This window comes from Physella acuta, unplaced genomic scaffold (assembly GCF_028476545.2).
Source record: "Physella acuta isolate Inbredline_101_S28 unplaced genomic scaffold, ASM2847654v3 ptg000665l, whole genome shotgun sequence".
NCBI lineage: Eukaryota > Metazoa > Mollusca > Gastropoda > Physidae > Physella > Physella acuta.
Genome location: NW_026732184.1, coordinates 118300 through 142000, shown reverse-complemented (window position 1 = coordinate 142000; position 23701 = coordinate 118300). Strand labels below are relative to the sequence as shown.

Genomic DNA, 23701 nt, shown 5'->3' with positions numbered 1-23701 from the left:
TATACATCAAAGGAAGAGTTGATAGTTAGATGGTCTTCTGTCTTTAATCGTCAGGCTGAAGGATTAACCATCCTCTTTATACATCTAGCGGAAGAGTTGATAGTTAGATGGTCTTCTGTCTGTAATCGTCAGGCTGAAGGATTAACCATCCTCTTTATACATCTAGCGGAAGAGTTGATAGTTAGATGGTCTTCTGTCTTTAATCGTCAGACTCAAGGATTAACCATCCTCTTTATACATCAAAGGAAGGGTTGATAGTTAGATGGTCTTCTGTCTGTAATCGTCAGACTCAAGGATTAACCATCCTCTTTATACATCTAGCGGAAGAGTTGATAGTTAGATGGTCTTCTGTCTTTAATCGTCAGACTCAAGGATTAACCATCCTCTTTATACATCTAGCGAAAGAGTTGATAGTTAGATGGTCTTCTGTCTTTAATCGTCAGACTCAAGGATTAACCATCCTCTTTATACATCAAAGGAAGGGTTGATAGTTAGATGGTCTTCTGTCTTCAATCACCTGACTCAAGGATTAACCATCCTCTTTGTACATCAAAGGAAGGGTTGATAGTCCCAGCATCATTGACTGTTTATCCATTATATTAGCGAAAATGTTCCGGTATATTTTAAAGATCTTAGTATCACATCCCGTACTAGAGTGGTAGGGCTATTCTGAGTTCACCCAGCTCAAATAAGTACATTGCTCACGATAAGTAACGTAACAGGCAGCTGGACATTTCATTAACCATATTATCCCTACCTGCGACTGATAGTCGAGTAGTAGTGCGGTAAACTGCTAACCCAAAGGTCTTGAGTTCGGATCTCTGGTCTGGGCTCGTAACTGCCGGTCGTACCTGAGTCCACCCAGCTCTGATGGGTACCTAACTTACGTTGGGGACAGTTTAGACGATTGTTAAGATGCTGACCACACCATCTTTTCATATGCCGAGATCAAGAACAAAATGAACTCTTCTTCATCTACCGATCTTTAGGTAAAAAAATTGCAACTTTACTAGTTAAATATCCCTAAATATACCGAGGTGTCCGAAAAATTCATTTTTCTTTCATACTTTCGAAATTAAACACCACATCTTTATTAAATTGCATCTACTGAATTATAAACTCGTCTTATCATATACACCAAACTCAAAAGAAAACAATCTACTCCCAAAAGTGTGGATCATTCATTTACTACAGATATATCAAACGTCAAGCAAAAGAAATAAAAATAAAATAAACAACAACAACGCATTAAACCGGTGACGATTCGTCAATGCTAGAGATAGTGCTGAGCCTTCTGTGGTCAGGCTTGCCGTGGGTGAAGGTCCGTTCTGAAGAGTACCTTCTATCGTGGAGGGGATTGTCGAAGATGTTCATGAAGGATATCCTCGGGACGGAGGCCGTCACGTTCTCAGCACCTGGGAGGGTAGTAGGGGGTGCTTGAGGAGGTGTTGGGGGTGGGTGTGAAAGGGGAGGGTTGGTAGTGAGGAGTGGAGGGTTGGAGTGGTTGTTGTAAGAGGGAGGTGTGAGGGGATGTAGTGAGGGGGGTGTAGTGAGGGGGTGGTAGTGAGGGGGTGGTAGTGAGGGGGTGGTAGTTAGTGGGTGATAGTAAGGGGGTGGTAGTGAGGGGGTGGTAGTGAGGGGATGGTAGTGAGTGGGTGGTAGTGAGGGGGTGGTAGTGAGGGGGTGGTAGTGAGGTGGTGGTAGTGAGTGGGGTGGTAGATAGGGGGTGGTAGTCAGGGGGTGGTAGTCAGGGGGTGGTAGTGAGGTGGTGGTAGTGAGTGGAGTGGTAGATAGGGGGTGGTAGTCAGGGGGTGGTAGTCAGGGGGTGGTAGTGAGGGGGTGGTAGTGAGGGGGTGGTAGTGAGGGGATGGTAGTGAGTGGGTGGTAGTGAGGGGGTGGTAGCGAGGTGGTGGTAGTGAGTGGGGTGGTAGATAGGGGGTGGTAGTCAGGGGGTGGTAGTGAGGGGGTGGTAGTGAGGGGATGTAATGAGGGGGATGTAGTGAGGGGTGGCAGATAGGGGAGAGTTTAGTGAGGGGGTGGTAGTGAGGGGGTGGTAGATAGGGGGTGGTAGTGAGGGGATGGTAGTGCGTGGTGGTAGTGAGGGGGTGGTAGTGAGGGGGTGGTAGTGAGGTGGTGGTAGTGAGGGGGTGGTAGATAGGGGGTGGTAGTGAGGGGGTGGTAGTCAGGGGGGGTAGTGAGGGTTGGAGGATGTAGTGAGGTGGTGGTAGTGAGGGGGAGAATGTAGTTAGGGGGGGATGTGGTAAATGGATGGTGGTGAGGCAGGGAGGGTTGTAATGAGGGGATGGTAGTTAGGGGGTAGTACTGAGGATGTGCAGTTGGAGCGGTATAGTTGTAAGAGCAAAGTAGTAAGCAAGAAGTGTAGTAGAAGATGTAGCTACGAATACAACTAGAGCTAAAGGCAACAGTGGACTGGCTGTCTAAGCGTCCCTGGACATAAATTAAAGTCCCCCCCCCCTCGTCACTTAATTTTCCTTAGCGCATTTTTATTTAATCCCAACGTAACTGGTCACTTTACAATACATAAATAACAAATCGTATTGGTTAATTAAATAAGCTCATTCTAAAATATAATCAAAGCACGTTTGATTCCATTACAGCACTAACGCGCAGGGGCGGAACTACAGTGCCGCCAGACCCCGCAATGCGGTGGGGCCCAGACCGAATGGGGGCCCAAAAATCCCGGCTAAATTATTTTTAAAAAAAAATTTAAAATAAAAAATTTAAAAAAAAAAAAAAAAAATAGGTGGAGGTCGAGTTATCTTTTATCTACAGTTACAAAAAAACACGATAGTCGGCAAACGTCTTTGAAAAAAAATGTACAGACTATAGCTCGAGAGACCGCCAGACATATAGACAACTTCAAAGACGCAGGGGCGAAACTACAGTGCCGCCAGACACCGCAATGCGGGGGAGGGGGGCAGACCGATTGGGGGCCCAAAAATCCTGGCTAAATTATTTTTAAAAAAATGTAAAAAAAGAATTAAAACAAAAAAAAAATTAAATTTTTTTTTTTTAAAATTAGGTGGAGGTCGAGTTATCTTTCTTCTACAGTTACAAAAAAACACGATAGTCGGCAAATGTCTTTGAAAAACATGTACAGAATATAGCTCGAGAGACCGCCAGACATATAGACAACTTCAAAGACGCAGGGGCGGAACAACAGTGCCGCCAGACACCGCAATGCGGGGGGGGGGGGGGGCAGACCGATTGGGGGCCCAAAAATCCTGGCTAAATTATTTTTTAAAAAAATGTAAAAAAAAAAAAATTTAAATTAATTTTTTTTTTTTAAATTAGGTGGAGGTTGAGTTATCTTTCTTCTACAGTTACAAAAAAACACGATAGTCGGCAAACGTCTTTGAGAAAAATGCACAGACTATAGCTCGAGAGACCGCCAGACATATAGACAACTTCAAAGACGTAGCCTACCTTTTTACTTTTAGTGGCGTCGATTAGGAGAACAAAAAAGGATTGTTATATTGTTTACATTATTAAATATATATATATATATATATATATATATATATATATATATATATATATATATATATATATATATATATATATAAATATATATGTATATATATATATATATATATATATATATATATATATATATATATATATATATATATATATATATATATATATATATATATATATATATATGATTGTGTGTTTAAACTACTGGCCTGGACTCTACAAAAAATTTAATTATTTATTTCGATGTCATACATTTATAATTGCGTTCATTTTTACTTTAACAACTGTATCAATAAACTTGTGAAAGTTTAAGTTATCTCCCTTTAGCGAAGCATCTGAAGTTTTTGCCGGCACGCTTTGAAATCGGGCTGGGGAAATGTTGCGGCGACTATTCTGGTCTTCTAGACGACCGGAAAAAGTCGGCACTATTGATGTAGATGTTTATCGGCACTTTCTAGTCCCCTTCCCTTGAACCTTCCCAACTCTCACCCCTCCCCCCTCACCCCCCTCTCACCCCTACCCCTCACCTCTACCCCTCACCACACCCTTACTCTTACAATAAGATGTAATGCATAGATTAACGAACCGTCTATGAACTACTGAGCTGTAAACTGACCACTTCTGCACATTTTGTTAAAGACACTAGTCAGTAGTTGTTCATTTACCTGATGAAGTATTTTGTTGACGAGTCTAATTCACACAACAAGGAAGGTAAGGCTCGTCTTTATATTATTAATTGTTTTATAATTAGTACACGTATTAATTGAACATTAGTTATTAACACTAAATACATTAAAGTTAATCAAATTTAGGATACAATGATCTAGCTTTTAAGCCTAAAAACAACCAAAAGATCTATATCACCTTTGAATGTATTAATGTTTAATTTCATGTTTAGCCCGTAACGGGGAGGGGTTATATTCGGTTATAATATGGGTGGGTCTTTGGCAGTGTTTCTTCCAGACTTTTTTCTTCGGGGGGGGGGGGGACTTGAAATTTTCGGAGGGGGGGGGCGGGCACTGTTAAAAGTATATATTTTCTATATAAATTATATAAATTTAATTTCTTTCGGGGGGGGGGGGGCGGGGGGTGCGGACCGCACCGGGTGACACCATTTAGGGGGTGACACCAAGGCAAAAAATAGCAAAATATATAGAGAAAAACTCGAGGGGGGGTGCAAATCGAAAGTTAGAGGGGGGGTGCAAATCGAAAACTTGAGGGGGGGGGGGGGTGCAACTCGAAAACTTGAGGGGGGGGTGCAAATCGAAAATTTGAAAGTTTGTCCCTGGGAAGGGTCTCTATGCCTCTGGGGGGGGGGTGACACCATTAAGTGCCGCACCGGGTGACACCCGACCTCGCTACGCCACTGCACCCGATATATATATATATATATATATATACATATATATACATATATATATATATATAGGGGCCTAAAAAATTTTTTTGCGGGGGGGCCATTTTTTTCTAGTTCCGCCACTGCTAACGCGTACTGTCTACAATGATTACTTCCGGAGTCCTGGTGGCTCAGTCCACCCCTGTGTAACGGTATTATGAATAACTATCTATATATATAATTCTCCTCTTGGAGACGACAGAAAACACCAAGCTGTAAGCGCGCTCCCTGCCACCCCCACCTCTACATGGTCTGGTGAGCTGGAGGGGGGGGGATATTGTCCTTAACGAGCTACTGATAGTGTTTTAAAGCAAATATTTTCAGTGGCAGCGTTGGTACTGTCGAATTCACAAATTATGAATTACTAAAAAGTAGAAAATAAAACAACTAAATAGCGGCGTATGATACGCCGCGGGTCGGCTCGTTCTTGATAATAAACATTGTTCTCCTCCTTCGTTTTTAATTTTACTGTTGGACGGGAATTCCTCCAATATAGTTAAGTGTTACGTGCCAACTTGTTATATGTCGTGTTATATGACTTTGATTTCAGCCTGCTTTTCAATTTTTTTTTTGCTTCCATAGCCTTTGTCAAACGAAGAACAAAATACAAAACAGCAGTTGTTTGATTTTGGAGTTGTCTTTCCTAGAAGAGTTGCTTTCCTTAGCTATTGAGCCTCATCTGCCCGGTGGTTTGAACTCGGTACTTTTCAGTTCAGCAGCCATGAGCTTTATAAACACGACTACACCGACCCACTTAACTGTTCCGATTCTACCCCTGTAAATCATTATGCTAATGCGAGCCACGTAATAATTCTGATTATACCGCCCTCCCCCCCCCCTTCCTCCAATCATCCTGTTAAAGCTACCCACAACGGTTCCGATCCTACCCCACTAAATCGTCTCGCTTATGCGAGCCACGTAATAATTCTAATTATACCCATACCTTCCTGCTTTTGCGAGCCAATTAACTATTCCGATTCCACCACACCCCACGTTCCCCACCCCATCATTCTGCTAATGCGAGCCACTTAATTCTGTTTCTAAACTATACTATCCTGCTAATGTGAGCCACTTAATTCTTTTTCTAAACTATACTATCCTGCTAATGCGAGCCACGTAATACTTCTATTTCTACACTATACTATCCTGCTAATGCGAGCCATTTAATTCTGATTATACACTATACTATCCTGCTAATGCGAGCCACTTAATTCTGATTATACCCTATACTATCCTGCTAATTCGAGCCACTTAATTCTGTTTCTACACTATACTATCCTGCTAATGCGAGCCACCTTATTCTGATTATACCCTATACTATCCTGCTAATGCGAGCCACGTAATAATTCTGTTTCTACACTATACAATCCTGCTAATTCGAGCCACTTAATTCCGCTTTTACCCTATACTATCCTGCTAATGCGAGCCACTTAATTCTGATTATACCCTATACTATCCTGCTAATGCGAGCCACGTAATAATTCTGTTTCTACACTATACTATCCTGCTAATGCGAGCCACTTAATTCTGTTTCTACACTATACTATCCTGCTAATGCGAGCCACTTAATTCTGATTATACCCTATACTATTCTGCTAATGCGAGCCACTTAATTCTGTTTCTACACTATACTATCCTGCTTATGCGAGCCACGTAATAATTCTGTTTCTACACTATACTATCCTGCTAATGCGAGTTCTGTTTCTACACTATACAATCCTGCTAATGCGAGCCACTTAATTCTGATTATACCCTATACTATCCTGCTAATGCGAGCCACTTACTTCTGATTATACCCTATACTATCCTGCTAATGCGAGCCACTTAATTCTGTTTCTACACTATACTATCCTGCTAATGCGAGCCACGTAATAATTATGTTTCTACACTATACTATCCTGCTAATGCGAGCCACTTAATTCTGATTATACCCTATACTATCCTGCTAATGCGAGCCACTTAATTCTGTTTCTACACTATACTATCCTGCTAATGCGAGCCACTTAATTCTGATTATACCCTATACTTTCCTGCTAATGCGAGCCACGTAGTAATTATGTTTCTACACTATACTATCCTGCTAATGCGAGCCACTTAATTCTGTTTCTACACTATAGTATCCTGCTAATGCGAGCCACTTAATTCTGTTTCTACACTATACTATCCTGCTAATGCGAGCCACTTAATTCTGTTTCTACACTATACTATCCTGCTAATGCGAGCCACTTAATTCTGTTTCTACCCTATACTATCCTGCTAATGCGAGCCACGTAATAATTATGTTTCTACACTATAGTATCCTGCTAATGCGAGCCACTTACTTGCAGACTGACTATAGGAAATCTCTAACGTCGACTCCACCCAACGACTGTCATTTTTGCAACAGACTTTCAAACACGGCCGGAAAATTCTCCGCAGCTCGGCCCGGAAGTGGTCTCCGAAGAAACAGTAGATGACAAAGTTGACGGAGTAGTTCGTGTACACCAATATGGCGGACACGTTGTAAACTGGGAGTGGAAGATACATGGATACAGCAAGTAGAGGAGGTATTTAATACTGCCAGCATAATGTATATTGTATATCGAACTTTGAACAGACTGTGAATGTATAAAAAGGGAAGTAATGCATTTTTCTATTTGACACGAATTAAAGTGTGGTAGAAAACATCCATACATATTAATATACTTTTATATACATGAGCAAATGAAGTAGAGTTCACCTGTTTTTCTGACCTCGACATATGAAAGGATAGTGTGGTCACCAATATGCCCAGCCCCCTTTTTCCTGGATGGGCTATTAACTTCAACCCGGATTCAAACTCGAGACTTTCGGGTTACCAGTTCAGCCCTCTACTGCTGGGCCACACCATCCCTTATATACATGTGTGTACGTGGGTGCAACCCCCTCAAACTTACGATTTTTACCCCCCCCCCTCATACTTTATATATATATATATATATATATATATATATATATATATATATATATATATATATATATATATATATATATATATATATATATATATATATATATATATATATATATATATATATATATCTCCATACCCAAAAAAAAAAAAATCTTTCTTTTTCTTTCGGCACCTCCACCCCCCCCCCCACCCCTCCGCCATAGGACAGAGATACCTACAAACTGTGTATTTCGTCCTGCCGAGATCCGTGTTGTCGAAGAGCCTCTCCCCCAGCGCGTACTGGATGGCGTACGGCAGCTCCAGGATCAGGATCTGGACGTCACACACAAACAGGATGTACGCCAGCAGGTGCATGACTGAAACATAAAGAGTCATAGTTACAGGCGTGACCATAAAAAGTCATAGTTACAGGCGCGACCACATAGAGTCATAGCTACAGGCTCGCTCACAGAAAGTCATAGTTACATGCTGGACCACAAAGATTTATAGTTACAGGCGCGCCCACAGAGAGTCATAGTTACAGGCTCGACCACAGACAGTCATAGTTACAGACGCGCTCACAAAGAGTCATAGTTACAGGCGCGACCACAGGCGGTCATAGTTACAGGCGCGACCACAAAAAGTCATAGTCAAAGGCTCGACCACAGAAAGTCACAGTTACAGGCGCGACCACAGACGGTCATAGATAAAGCTCGAACACAGAGAGTCATTGTTATAGGCTCGCCCGCAGAGAGTCATAGTCAAAGGCTCGACCACAGAAAGTCATAGTTACAGGCTCGACCACAGAAAGTCATAGCTACAGGCTCGCCCACAGAGAGTCACAGTTACAGGCGCGACCACAGAGAGTCATAGTTACAGGCGCGACCACAGAGAGTCATAGTTAAAGGCTCGGCTACAAAGAGTAATAGGTACAGGCTCGCTCGCAGTGCGTCATAGTTATAGGCTCGGTAGAAATGTACATGGATTCTTTTTTAAAAAAAGGTCGGAGAACCAAATATTTAACCTCCCTCCTTCCTCCTCCCCCCCCCCCCCCCCGAAAGTGATAGCTGTAAATTGTACACTGTCAATAGTAACGATTTAATCCGTATTTATACGGCTGAAAGAAGCATTGTTTTCTCTATTATTAGCAGTTTCAAATCGTGGTGTCACACCCCCCCCCCCCCCTTCCTCCATGTCGAAATTTTCAATCTACACTTAAAAGACTTTTTATCTCTAACTAATCATTAACTTAACTGCCAAAAAGCTTTTTTTCTTTTACACATTTTGCAATTTTTTTGTCTTGGTGCCACCCCCCCGCCCCTAAATGGTGCCACCCTATGCGTTCCGTACCCCCGCCTCCTAGAAGAACGGCACACATACAAAAACAGACAGAAGAAGCAAGCAAAATAAAACCCTGTCAAAAAAATAAAGAATAAAAAGGTACTTCTTTCTTTCTTCCTAGCAATGGCCGAGTCGTCAATGGTGTCCGGTTTTCGATTGACTGTAATGATGATACAAACGTTGAAGATGAGGATGAGGATGCCAGGAATGAAGTAGAACATGGTGACCTGTATCAAATGCACGTGACCGCCATGGTTGATCCCGCAGTACTTGAGGCGACTTATGAAGTTTGAAAGACCAAATGGATTCAGTTAACACATCAAGTGTTGGTAGAATGGTAAGCGTAATAAAAATAATGTGTCACTGTTGCATTTTAGAGATAGAACAACGACATCAACAAAATCGAAACTGGCATTTGGAAATACGACATTAACAAAGAACAATGACATCAACACAACCTTAAGTGACATTTGGAAATACGACATTAACAAAGAACAATGACATCAACACATTTTAAACTGATATTTGGAAATACGACATTAAAAAATAACAATGACATCAACACAACCTAAAGTGACATTTGGCAACACGACATTAACAAAGAACAATGACATCAACACGACCTAAAGTAACATTTGGAAATACGACATTAACAAAGAACAATGACATCAACACAACCTAAACTGACATTTGGAAATACGACATTAAAAAATAACAATGACATCAATTCAACCTAAAGTGACATTTGGAAATACAACATTAACAAAGAACAATGACATCAACAAACCTAAAATGACATTTGGAAATACGACATTAAAAAATAACAATGACATCAATTCAACCTAAAGTGACATTTGGAAATACAACATTAACAAAGAACAATGACATCAACAAACCTAAAATGACATTTGGAAATACGACATTAACAAAGAACAATGACATCAACACAACCTAAAGTGACATTTGGAAATACGACATTAACAAAGAACAATGACATCAACACATTCTAAAATGACATTTGGAATTACGACATTAACAAAGAACAATGACATCAACACAACCTAAAATGACATTTGGAAATACGACATTAACAAAGAACAATGACATCAACACATACTAAAGTGACATTTAACCATATGACATGCAAATGTACCCATTTCCCAGTTTGACCATGGTGTACTGGTTACTGGAAGTCAGCACTTCGAATATGGTGAAGAATGTGATCAAGGTGAACATGATCGTGTGGATGGCTGCCTTGGTACATATGCCATTGGCTCTGTGGATGAAGAATGTGATCAAGGTGAACATGATCGTGTGGATGGCTGCCTTGGTACATATGCCATTGGCTCTGTGGATAAAGAATGTGATCAAGGTGAACATGATCGTGTGGATGGCGGCCTTGGTACATATGCCATTGGCTCTGTGGATGAAGAATGTGATCAAGGTGAACATGATAATGTGGATGGCGGCCTTGGTACATATGCCATTGGCTCTGTGGATGAAGAATGTGATCAAGGTGAACATGATCGTGTGGATGGCGGCCTTGGTACATATGCCATTGGCTCTGTGGATGAAGAATGTGATCAAGGTGAACATGATCGTGTGGATGGCGGCATTGGTACATATGCCATTGGCTCTGTGGATGAAGAATGTGATCAAGGTGAACATGATCGTGTGGATGGCGGCATTGGTACATATGCCATTGGCTCTGTGGATAAAGAATGTGATCAAGGTGAACATGATCGTGTGGATGGCGGCATTGGTACATATGCCATTGGCTCTGTGGATGAAGAATGTGATCAAGGTGAACATGATCGTGTGGATGGCTGCCTTGGTACATATGCCATTGGCTCTGTGGATGAAGAATGTGATCAAGGTGAACATGATCGTGTGGATGGCGGCCTTGGTACATATGCCATTGGCTCTGTGGATGAAGAATGTGATCAAGGTGAACATGATCGTGTGGATGGCGGCATTGGTACATATGCCATTGGCTCTGTGGATGAAGAATGTGATCAAGGTGAACATGATCGTGTGGATGGCTGCCTTGGCACATATGCCATTGGCTCTGTGGATGAAGAATGTGATCAAGGTGAACATGATCGTGTGGATGGCGGCCTTGGTACATATGCCATTGGCTCTGTGGATGAAGAATGTGATCAAGGTGAACATGATCGTGTGGATGGCGGCATTGGTACATATGCCATTGGCTCTGTGGATGAAGAATGCGATCAAGGTGAACATGATCGTGTGGATGGCGGCCTTGGTACATATGCCATTGGCTCTGTGGATGAAGAATGTGGTCAAGGTGAACATGATCGTGTGGATGGCTGCCTTGGTACATATGCCATTGGCTCTGTGGATGAAGAATGTGATCAAGGTGAACATGATCGTGTGGATGGCGGCCTTGGTACATATGCCATTGGCTCTGTGGATGAAGAATGTGATCAAGGTGAACATGATCGTGTGGATGGCTGCCTTGGTACATATGCCATTGGCTCTGTGGATGAAGAATGTGATCAAGGTGAACATGATCGTGTGGATGGCGGCCTTGGTACATATGCCATTTGCTCTGTGGATGAAGAATGTGATCAAGGTGAACATGATCGTGTGGATGGCTGCCTTGGTACATATGCCATTGGCTCTGTGGATGAAGAATGTGATCAAGGTGAACATGATCGTGTGGATGGCGGCCTTGGTACATATGCCATTGGCTCTGTGGATGAAGAATGTGATCAAGGTGAACATTATCGTGTGGATGGCTGCCTTGGTACATATGCCATTGGCTCTGTGGATGGAGAATGTGATCAAGGTGGACATGATCGTGTGGATGGCGGCCTTGGTACATATGCCATTGGCTCTGTGGATGAAGAATGTGATCAAGGTGAACATGATCGTGTGGATGGCGGCCTTGGTACATATGCCATTGGCTCTGTGGATGAAGAATGTGATCAAGGTGAACATGATCGTGTGGATGGCTGCCTTGGTACATATGCCATTGGCTCTGTGGATGAAGAATGTGATCAAGGTGAACATGATCGTGTGGATGGCGGCCTTGGTACATATGCCATTGGCTCTGTGGATGAAGAATGTGATCAAGGTGAACATGATCGTGTGGATGGCTGCCTTGGTACATATGCCATTGGCTCTGTGGATGAAGAATGTGATCAAGGTGAACATGATCGTGTGGATGGCGGCCTTGGTACATATGCCATTGGCTCTGTGGATGAAGAATGTGATCAAGGTGAACATGATCGTGTGGATGGCTGCCTTGGTACATATGCCATTGGCTCTGTGGATGAAGAATGTGATCAAGGTGAACATGATCGTGTGGATGGCGGCCTTGGTACATATGCCATTGGCTCTGTGGATGAAGAATGTGATCAAGGTGAACATGATCGTGTGGATGGCTGCCTTGGTACATATGCCATTGGCTCTGTGGATGAAGAATGTGATCAAGGTGAACATGATCGTGTGGATGGCGGCCTTGGTACATATGCCATTGGCTCTGTGGATGAAGAATGTGATCAAGGTGAACATGATCGTGTGGATGGCTGCCTAGGTACATATGCCATTGGCTCTGTGGATGAAGAATGTGATCAAGGTGAACATGATCGTGTGGATGGCGGCCTTGGTACATATGCCATTGGCTCTGTGGATGAAGAATGTGATCAAGGTGAACATGATCGTGTGGATGGCTGCCTTGGTACATATGCCATTGGCTCTGTGGATGAAGAATGTGATCAAGGTGAACATGATCGTGTGGATGGCGGCCTTGGTACATATGCCATTGGCTCTGTGGATGAAGAATGTGATCAAGGTGAACATGATCGTGTGGATGGCGGCATTGGTACATATGCCATTGGCTCTGTGGATGAAGAATGTGATCAAGGTGAACATGATCGTGTGGATGGCTGCCTTGGCACATATGCCATTGGCTCTGTGGATGAAGAATGTGATCAAGGTGAACATGATCGTGTGGATGGCGGCCTTGGTACATATGCCATTGGCTCTGTGGATGAAGAATGTGATCAAGGTGAACATGATCGTGTGGATGGCGGCATTGGTACATATGCCATTGGCTCTGTGGATGAAGAATGCGATCAAGGTGAACATGATCGTGTGGATGGCGGCCTTGGTACATATGCCATTGGCTCTGTGGATGAAGATTGTGGTCAAGGTGAACATGATCGTGTGGATGGCTGCCTTGGTACATATGCCATTGGCTCTGTGGATGAAGAATGTGATCAAGGTGAACATGATCGTGTGGATGGCGGCCTTGGTACATATGCCATTGGCTCTGTGGATGAAGAATGTGATCAAGGTGAACATGATCGTGTGGATGGCTGCCTTGGTACATATGCCATTGGCTCTGTGGATGAAGAATGTGATCAAGGTGAACATGATCGTGTGGATGGCGGCCTTGGTACATATGCCATTTGCTCTGTGGATGAAGAATGTGATCAAGGTGAACATGATCGTGTGGATGGCTGCCTTGGTACATATGCCATTGGCTCTGTGGATGAAGAATGTGATCAAGGTGAACATGATCGTGTGGATGGCGGCCTTGGTACATATGCCATTGGCTCTGTGGATGAAGAATGTGATCAAGGTGAACATTATCGTGTGGATGGCTGCCTTGGTACATATGCCATTGGCTCTGTGGATGAAGAATGTGATCAAGGTGAACATGATCGTGTGGATGGCGGCCTTGGTACATATGCCATTGGCTCTGTGGATGAAGAATGTGATCAAGGTGAACATGATCGTGTGGATGGCGGCCTTGGTACATATGCCATTGGCTCTGTGGATGAAGAATGTGATCAAGGTGAACATGATCGTGTGGATGGCTGCCTTGGTACATATGCCATTGGCTCTGTGGATGAAGAATGTGATCAAGGTGAACATTATCGTGTGGATGGCTGCCTTGGTACATATGCCATTGGCTCTGTGGATGAAGAATGTGATCAAGGTGAACATGATCGTGTGGATGGCGGCCTTGGTACATATGCCATTGGCTCTGTGGATGAAGAATGTGATCAAGGTGAACATGATCGTGTGGATGGCGGCCTTGGTACATATGCCATTGGCTCTGTGGATGAAGAATGTGATCAAGGTGAACATGATCGTGTGGATGGCTGCCTTGGTACATATGCCATTGGCTCTGTGGATGAAGAATGTGATCAAGGTGAACATGATCGTGTGGATGGCGGCCTTGGTACATATGCCATTGGCTCTGTGGATGAAGAATGTGATCAAGGTGAACATGGTCGTGTGGATGGCTGCCTTGGTACATATGCCATTGGCTCTGTGGATGAAGAATGTGATCAAGGTGAACATGATCGTGTGGATGGCGGCCTTGGTACATATGCCATTGGCTCTGTGGATGAAGAATGTGATCAAGGTGAACATGATCGTGTGGATGGCTGCCTTGGTACATATGCCATTGGCTCTGTGGATGAAGAATGTGATCAAGGTGAACATGATCGTGTGGATGGCGGCCTTGGTACATATGCCATTGGCTCTGTGGATGAAGAATGTGATCAAGGTGAACATGATCGTGTGGATGGCTGCCTTGGTACATATGCCATTGGCTCTGTGGATGAAGAATGTGATCAAGGTGAACATGATCGTGTGGATGGCGGCCTTGGTACATATGCCATTGGCTCTGTGGATGAAGAATGTGATCAAGGTGAACATGATCGTGTGGATGGCTGCCTTGGTACATATGCCATTGGCTCTGTGGATGAAGAATGTGATCAAGGTGAACATGATCGTGTGGATGGCGGCCTTGGTACATATGCCATTGGCTCTGTGGATGAAGAATGTGATCAAGGTGAACATGATCGTGTGGATGGCTGCCTTTGTACATATGCCATTGGCTCTGTGGATGAAGAATGTGATCAAGGTGAACATGATCGTGTGGATGGCGGCATTGGTACATATGCCATTGGCTCTGTGGATGAAGAATGTGATCAAGGTGAACATGATCGTGTGGATGGCGGCCTTGGTACATATGCCATTGGCTCTGTGGATGAAGAATGTGATCAAGGTGAACATGATCGTGTGGATGGCGGCCTTGGTACATATGCCATTGGCTCTGTGGATGAAGAATGTGATCAAGGTGAACATGATCGTGTGGATGGCGGCATTGGTACATATGCCATTGGCTCTGTGGATGAAGAATGTGATCAAGGTGAACATGATCGTGTGGATGGCGGCCTTGGTACATATGCCATTGGCTCTGTGGATGAAGAATGTGATCAAGGTGAACATGATCGTGTGGATGGCTGCCTTGGTACATTTGCCATTGGCTCTGTGGATGAAGAATGTGATCAAGGTGAACATGATCGTGTGGATGGCGGCCTTGGTACATATGCCATTGGCTCTGTGGATGAAGAATGTGATCAAGGTGAACATGATCGTGTGGATGGCGGCATTGGTACATATGCCATTGGCTCTGTGGATGAAGAATGTGATCAAGGTGAACATGATCGTGTGGATGGCTGCCTTGGCACATATGCCGTTGGCTCTGTGGATGAAGAATGTGATCAAGGTGAACATGATCGTGTGGATGGCGGCCTTGGTACATATGCCATTGGCTCTGTGGATGAAGAATGTGATCAAGGTGAACATGATCGTGTGGATGGCGGCATTGGTACATATGCCATTGGCTCTGTGGATGAAGAATGCGATCAAGGTGAACATGATCGTGTGGATGGCGGCCTTGGTACATATGCCATTGGCTCTGTGGATGAAGAATGCGATCAAGGTGAACATGATCGTGTGGATGGCGGCCTTGGTACATATGCCATTGGCTCTGTGGATGAAGAATGTGGTCAAGGTGAACATGATCGTGTGGATGGCTGCCTTGGTACATATGCCATTGGCTCTGTGGATGAAGAATGTGATCAAGGTGAACATGATCGTGTGGATGGCGGCCTTGGTACATATGCCATTGGCTCTGTGGATGAAGAATGTGATCAAGGTGAACATGATCGTGTGGATGGCTGCCTTGGTACATATGCCATTGGCTCTGTGGATGAAGAATGTGATCAAGGTGAACATGATCGTGTGGATGGCGGCCTTGGTACATATGCCATTTGCTCTGTGGATGAAGAATGTGATCAAGGTGAACATGATCGTGTGGATGGCTGCCTTGGTACATATGCCATTGGCTCTGTGGATGAAGAATGTGATCAAGGTGAACATGATCGTGTGGATGGCGGCCTTGGTACATATGCCATTGGCTCTGTGGATGAAGAATGTGATCAAGGTGAACATTATCGTGTGGATGGCTGCCTTGGTACATATGCCATTGGCTCTGTGGATGAAGAATGTGATCAAGGTGAACATGATCGTGTGGATGGCGGCCTTGGTACATATGCCATTGGCTCTGTGGATGAAGAATGTGATCAAGGTGAACATGATCGTGTGGATGGCGGCCTTGGTACATATGCCATTGGCTCTGTGGATGAAGAATGTGATCAAGGTGAACATGATCGTGTGGATGGCTGCCTTGGTACATATGCCATTGGCTCTGTGGATGAAGAATGTGATCAAGGTGAACATGATCGTGTGGATGGCGGCCTTGGTACATATGCCATTGGCTCTGTGGATGAAGAATGTGATCAAGGTGAACATGATCGTGTGGATGGCTGCCTTGGTACATATGCCATTGGCTCTGTGGATGAAGAATGTGATCAAGGTGAACATGATCGTGTGGATGGCGGCCTTGGTACATATGCCATTGGCTCTGTGGATGAAGAATGTGATCAAGGTGAACATGATCGTGTGGATGGCTGCCTTGGTACATATGCCATTGGCTCTGTGGATGAAGAATGTGATCAAGGTGAACATGATCGTGTGGATGGCGGCCTTGGTACATATGCCATTGGCTCTGTGGATGAAGAATGTGATCAAGGTGAACATGATCGTGTGGATGGCTGCCTTGGTACATATGCCATTGGCTCTGTGGATGAAGAATGTGATCAAGGTGAACATGATCGTGTGGATGGCTGCCTTGGTACATATGCCATTGGCTCTGTGGATGAAGAATGTGATCAAGGTGAACATGATCGTGTGGATGGCGGCCTTGGTACATATGCCATTGGCTCTGTGGATGAAGAATGTGATCAAGGTGAACATGATCGTGTGGATGGCTGCCTTGGTACATATGCCATTGGCTCTGTGGATGAAGAATGTGATCAAGGTGAACATGATCGTGTGGATGGCGGCCTTGGTACATATGCCATTGGCTCTGTGGATGAAGAATGTGATCAAGGTGAACATGATCGTGTGGATGGCTGCCTTGGTACATATGCCATTGGCTCTGTGGATGAAGAATGTGATCAAGGTGAACATGATCGTGTGGATGGCGGCCTTGGTACATATGCCATTGGCTCTGTGGATGAAGAATGTGATCAAGGTGAACATGATCGTGTGGATGGCTGCCTTGGTACATATGCCATTGGCTCTGTGGATGAAGAATGTGATCAAGGTGAACATGATCGTGTGGATGGCTGCCTTGGTACATATGCCATTGGCTCTGTGGATGAAGAATGTGATCAAGGTGAACATGATCGTGTGGATGGCGGCCTTGGTACATATGCCATTTGCTCTGTGGATGAAGAATGTGATCAAGGTGAACATGATCGTGTGGATGGCTGCCTTGGTACATATGCCATTGGCTCTGTGGATGAAGAATGTGATCAAGGTGAACATGATCGTGTGGATGGCGGCCTTGGTACATATGCCATTGGCTCTGTGGATGAAGAATGTGATCAAGGTGAACATTATCGTGTGGATGGCTGCCTTGGTACATATGCCATTGGCTCTGTGGATGAAGAATGTGATCAAGGTGAACATGATCGTGTGGATGGCGGCCTTGGTACATATGCCATTGGCTCTGTGGATGAAGAATGTGATCAAGGTGAACATGATCGTGTGGATGGCGGCCTTGGTACATATGCCATTGGCTCTGTGGATGAAGAATGTGATCAAGGTGAACATGATCGTGTGGATGGCTGCCTTGGTACATATGCCATTGGCTCTGTGGATGAAGAATGTGATCAAGGTGAACATGATCGTGTGGATGGCGGCCTTGGTACATATGCCATTGGCTCTGTGGATGAAGAATGTGATCAAGGTGAACATGATCGTGTGGATGGCTGCCTTGGTACATATGCCATTGGCTCTGTGGATGAAGAATGTGATCAAGGTGAACATGATCGTGTGGATGGCGGCCTTGGTACATATGCCATTGGCTCTGTGGATGAAGAATGTGATCAAGGTGAACATGATCGTGTGGATGGCTGCCTTGGTACATATGCCATTGGCTCTGTGGATGAAGAATGTGATCAAGGTGAACATGATCGTGTGGATGGCGGCCTTGGTACATATGCCATTGGCTCTGTGGATGAAGAATGTGATCAAGGTGAACATGATCGTGTGGATGGCTGCCTTGGTACATATGCCATTGGCTCTGTGGATGAAGAATGTGATCAAGGTGAACATGATCGTGTGGATGGCGGCCTTGGTACATATGCCATTGGCTCTGTGGATGAAGAATGTGATCAAGGTGAACATGATCGTGTGGATGGCTGCCTTGGTACATATGCCATTGGCTCTGTGGATGAAGAATGTGATCAAGGTGAACATGATCGTGTGGATGGCGGCCTTGGTACATATGCCATTGGCTCTGTGGATGAAGAATGTGATCAAGGTGAACATGATCGTGTGGATGGCTGCCTTGGTACATATGCCATTGGCTCTGTGGATGAAGAATGTGATCAAGGTGAACATGATCGTGTGGATGGCGGCCTTGGTACATATGCCATTGGCTCTGTGGATGAAGAATGTGATCAAGGTGAACATGATCGTGTGGATGGCTGCCTTGGTACATATGCCATTGGCTCTGTGGATGAAGAATGTGATCAAGGTGAACATGATCGTGTGGATGGCTGCCTTGGTACATATGCCATTGGCTCTGTGGATGAAGAATGTGATCAAGGTGAACATGATCGTGTGGATGGCTGCCTTGGTACATATGCCATTGGCTCTGTGGATGAAGAATGTGAAAAAGGTGAACATGATCGTGTGGATGGCGGCCTTGGTACATATGCCATTGGCTCTGTGGATGAAGAATGTGATCAAGGTGAACTTGATCGTGTGGATGGCTGCCTTGGTACATATGCCATTGGCTCTGTGGATGAAGAATGTGATCAAGGTGAACATGATCGTGTTGATGGCGGCATTGGTACATATGCCATTGGCTCTGTGGATGAAGAATGTGATCAAGGTGAACATGATCGTGTGGATGGCTGCCTTGGTACATATGCCATTGGCTCTGTGGATAAAGAATGTGATCAAGGTGAACATGATCGTGTGGATGGCGGCATTGGTACATATGCCATTGGCTCTGTGGATGAAGAATGTGATCAAGGTGAACATGATCGTGTGGATATCGGCCTTGGTACATATGCCATTGGCTCTGTGGATGAAGAATGTGATCAAGGTGAACATGATCGTATGGATGGCTACCTTGGTACATATGCCATTGGCTCTGTGGATGAAGAATGTGATCAAGGTGAACATGATCGTATGGATGGCTGCCTTGGTACATATGCCATTGGCTCTGTGGATAAAGAATGTGATCAAGGTGAACATAATCGTCTGGATGGCTGCCTTGGTACATATGCCATTGGCTCTGTGGATGAAGAATGTGATCAAGGTGAACATGATCGTGTGGATGGCGGCCTTGGTACATATGCCATTGGCTCTGTGGATGAAGAATGTGATCAAGGTGAACATGATCGTGTGGATGGCGGCCTTGGTACATATGCCATTGGCTCTGTGGATGAAGAATGTGATCAAGGTGAACATGATCGTGTGGATGGCGGCATTGGTACATATGCCATTGGCTCTGTGGATGAAGAATGTGATCAAGGTGAACATGATCGTGTGGATGGCGGCCTTGGTACATATGCCATTGGCTCTGTGGATGAAGAATGTGATCAAGGTGAACATGATCGTGTGGATGGCTGCCTTGGTACATATGCCATTTGCCCTGTGGATGAAGAATGTGATCAAGGTGAACATGATCGTGTGGATGGCGGCCTTGGTACATATGCCATTGGCCCTGTGGATGAAGAATGTGATCAAGGTGAACATAATCGTGTGGATGGCGGCCTTGGTACATATGCCATTGGCTCTGTGGATGAAGAATGTGATCAAGGTGAACATGATCGTGTGGATGGCTGCCTTGGTACATATGCCATTGGCTCTGTGGACAGGCAAGGTTGCTTAGCTGATGGTCTAGTTCTAGAATGATGTGTAAATGACCAGATTCTAAGCTGTGTAAATGACCAGGTTCTAAGCTGTGTAAATGACCAGATTCTAAGCTGTGTAAATGACCAGGTTCTAAGCTGTGTAAATGACCAATATCTAAGCTAATGACTAAATGACCAGTTCTAAGATGTGTAAATGACCAGATTCTAAGCTAATGAGTAAATGACCAGTTTTAAGCTGTGTAAATGACCAAGTTCTAAGCTAATGAGTAAATGACCAGTTCTAAGCTAATGAGTAAATGACCAGTTCTAAGCTGCGTAAATGACCAGTTCTAAGCTGTTTATATGACCAGGTTCTAAGCTGTGCAAATGACCATGTTCTAAGCTGTGTAAATGACCATGTTCTAAGCTGTGTAAATGACCATGTTCTAAGCTGTGTAAATGACCATGTTCTAAGCTGTGTAAATGACCCTGTTTTTAAGTTGATGTATAAATGACCAGTTTCTAAGATGTGTAAATGACCAGGTTCTTCTAAGCTGTTATGTAAATGACCAGGTTCTTATGTGATATGTTACTCTTAAAAATCTAAGCCGATGTCAAATTTACCAGTTTTTCAGCTAATATTTAGTACATTATGAGTAAATGACAAAGTTCTTAGCTGATGAGCAAAAACTTAAGAGTACAATACTTGCATGATTAAAAACAAATGCGGACCAAATGAACATAAATAATAGCGCGGAAAATAATACTTTGTTTAGGACACTTTAATTAATTATTTACAAAAAGTCAAAATTCCTGTCAGATTGCATTGTCAGCAGGCTTTGACCAGCATGCCAAGTTTGAAACAAATCGGTATGCTAAAAGTGGTCGAAATTTCGCTCGCCAGTTTCAACCCATAGGACAAAATGAAGCAAGTTAAATAAAATTTTGTAATACCCATCTTCTTTCATGGAAAATGTAAATACCAAAGTGTAAGATTTAATCATTAGGATCTTATCAGGCTAGATTAAGTGAGCTATTTTCTGACAGGAGAATAGATCAAAATTTTACATGTAAGCTTTACCTGATAAAATTAACTTAACAAGATTTACACGGTAATTGACAAAATTAACGCTTTGTTTGATTTGTTTAACATCTTTTAACCATGTTTTACCTAATATAACTAAATGTTTAACTGCATGATATTAACGCGTTAGTTTATAATTTTAACATATTACTTGATAAAATTAACCTTAAATGCGACAAAATTAAATGCCACCTGCCACTAATTACCATAAGCAATTAGCACTTACCTAATTGGGTTGGAGACGAAGAGCAGTTTGCAGGCTGTGACACAGACCATGGTCCAGTTGGCGATTACATGAAAGATGATGGAGAAAGCGAGATGCACTCTGGAACAAAACGTGAGCACCGTTGGAATGTGATGCTATGTCAAGGCTCCATTGCCTGACGCACAGTATTTCTTCCAGACTTTTTTCCTCCGGGGGAGGTGGAGGGGAAGTTTTTGATATTTTCGAGGAGGGGGGGGGGGAGCCTGACTAAAATTTCTCTGGGGGGGTGGGGCGGACACTGTTAAAGGTATATTTTCTATATAAATTCCATTTCGTTCGGGGGGGGGGGGGGGGGGAAGTGGTAGACTTTCTTCTTGGGGGGGGGGGGAATCTGGAAGAGATACCTGAAGAAACTGCTAACAAACCATTGAATGACAGCGCATATATATATATATATATATATATATATATATATATATATATATATATTATATATATATATATAAATACATACATTTATATATGTAGATCCAGAAAGAGAGTAAAAGAAAAAGGAAGAGAGAGTACCAAAACTATTTTATCGAACAACTTATTCCTAATTTCTCTACACAATCAGTTACAGCAAAGCTAATCAAAAAATTAAACAATTACAAATTGTTCTACACCCCTAACGCTTGAGTGGAACCCCCAGGGAAAGCGGAAGAGAGGGCGCCCAAGACAGACCTGGAGGCGGAGTCTTCTTGAAGAACTGAAGCCAACAGGGATGTCTTGGGAGACGGCAAAATTAATAGCCGGGGATTGGATGAAATGGAAGGAATTGATGGAGGCCCTATGTTCTATAAGGAGCAAAGAGGACTAAGTCAAAGTAAGTCAATTATTCTACACAATGAATGGTAATCAAGCAAAGTAATCAATTAATCAATGACTAATGACGCAATTAGTTGACTACTTACTGACACGCCAAACTCGATAAAAGTCGTATATCGGCGTCGACCAGTCCGATAATCCACAACCGGGTTAATCCGACGAACAGGTTGAGCAGGTTACAAATAGCTAAATACGAGAGAAACTGAGCCACAAAATTATGCCTGAGACTCTTGGAGCGCAGGATGAGTAAAGTCAACATATTTCCCGTGATGCCGAGGAAGAGGAGGAAAGGTGGGAAGAACAAAAGGACCCATTTTTGGTCTGCGAGCAGTGAGTTAATCTCCGCCTGGTCCGAGCTGTTGCTAGGTCCGGTCGCGGCGTCTGGGTGCATCTTCACCGCGCTCGGACATGTTTTCTGGGCGTGGGTCCCGACTCACATCGCTGCATAGAGCGTGCAGAAGGTGCGGAGGTTGGAAGCACGTCTTGAAGAAAACAAGGAGGATGGGTTGTTTTTTTTTTCTCGCTCTTAGTCCTACCTAAACCTAAACAATTAAGGAGGGATTAACAATTTATTGATATATTTGTAGGGTTCGGCGTGGTCGAGTCGGTATAGCTCATGGTTGCTAAACCGAAAAGTCTCGAGTTCGAACCCTCGGGCAGATGAGGCTCGTTAGTTGGGGACAGCCACTTTTCTAGGAAAGACAACTCCAAAATCAAATTACTGCTTGTAGTTTGTTCTTGGTTGCACAAAGGCTATGGAAGCAAATCCAAAAAGAAAATCGGAGTCAATGGCCTCAATGGCGCATAACCAGTTGACACGTAACGCTTAATTGTGTTGGAGGCGTGGTCGAGTCGGCAAAAAGCTCATGGTTGATAAATTCGAACAAAGTCTCGAGTTCAAACCCACTTGCAGATAAATCTCGATCCCCTTCAACACTAATAATTAAGAACGAAGAAGAAGATATTTGTGATTGGGCAATCGCTGTTCCTCTTTTTCGTTCTTAACTTGAAAGCTGGAAGAGATTTCCTCCAAAACAATTAGGTATTACTTGTCAACTTGTTATGCGCCATATTGACTCCGATTTCTACTTGCTTTTATTTTTGGATTTGCAAGATGACATCTGAG

At 43.7% G+C, this 23701-nt stretch overlaps 1 protein-coding gene across 1 annotated transcript; it reads right to left on the bottom strand.

Moving 5' to 3' along the window:
* Positions 1–1175: 1175 nt before the first annotated feature.
* On the bottom strand, positions 1176–23066 carry LOC131948917 (FMRFamide receptor). Its single transcript, XM_059310644.1, has 7 exons — positions 22662–23066; positions 21730–21828; positions 10303–10425; positions 9253–9428; positions 8048–8185; positions 7219–7404; positions 1176–1415 (listed from the first exon to the last, which is right to left on the bottom strand). Exons 1-7 carry the CDS (start codon positions 22964–22966, stop codon positions 1249–1251), a joined length of 1194 nt encoding a protein of 397 aa, XP_059166627.1. The 5' UTR covers positions 22967–23066; the 3' UTR covers positions 1176–1248.
* Positions 23067–23701: the final 635 nt, after the last annotated feature.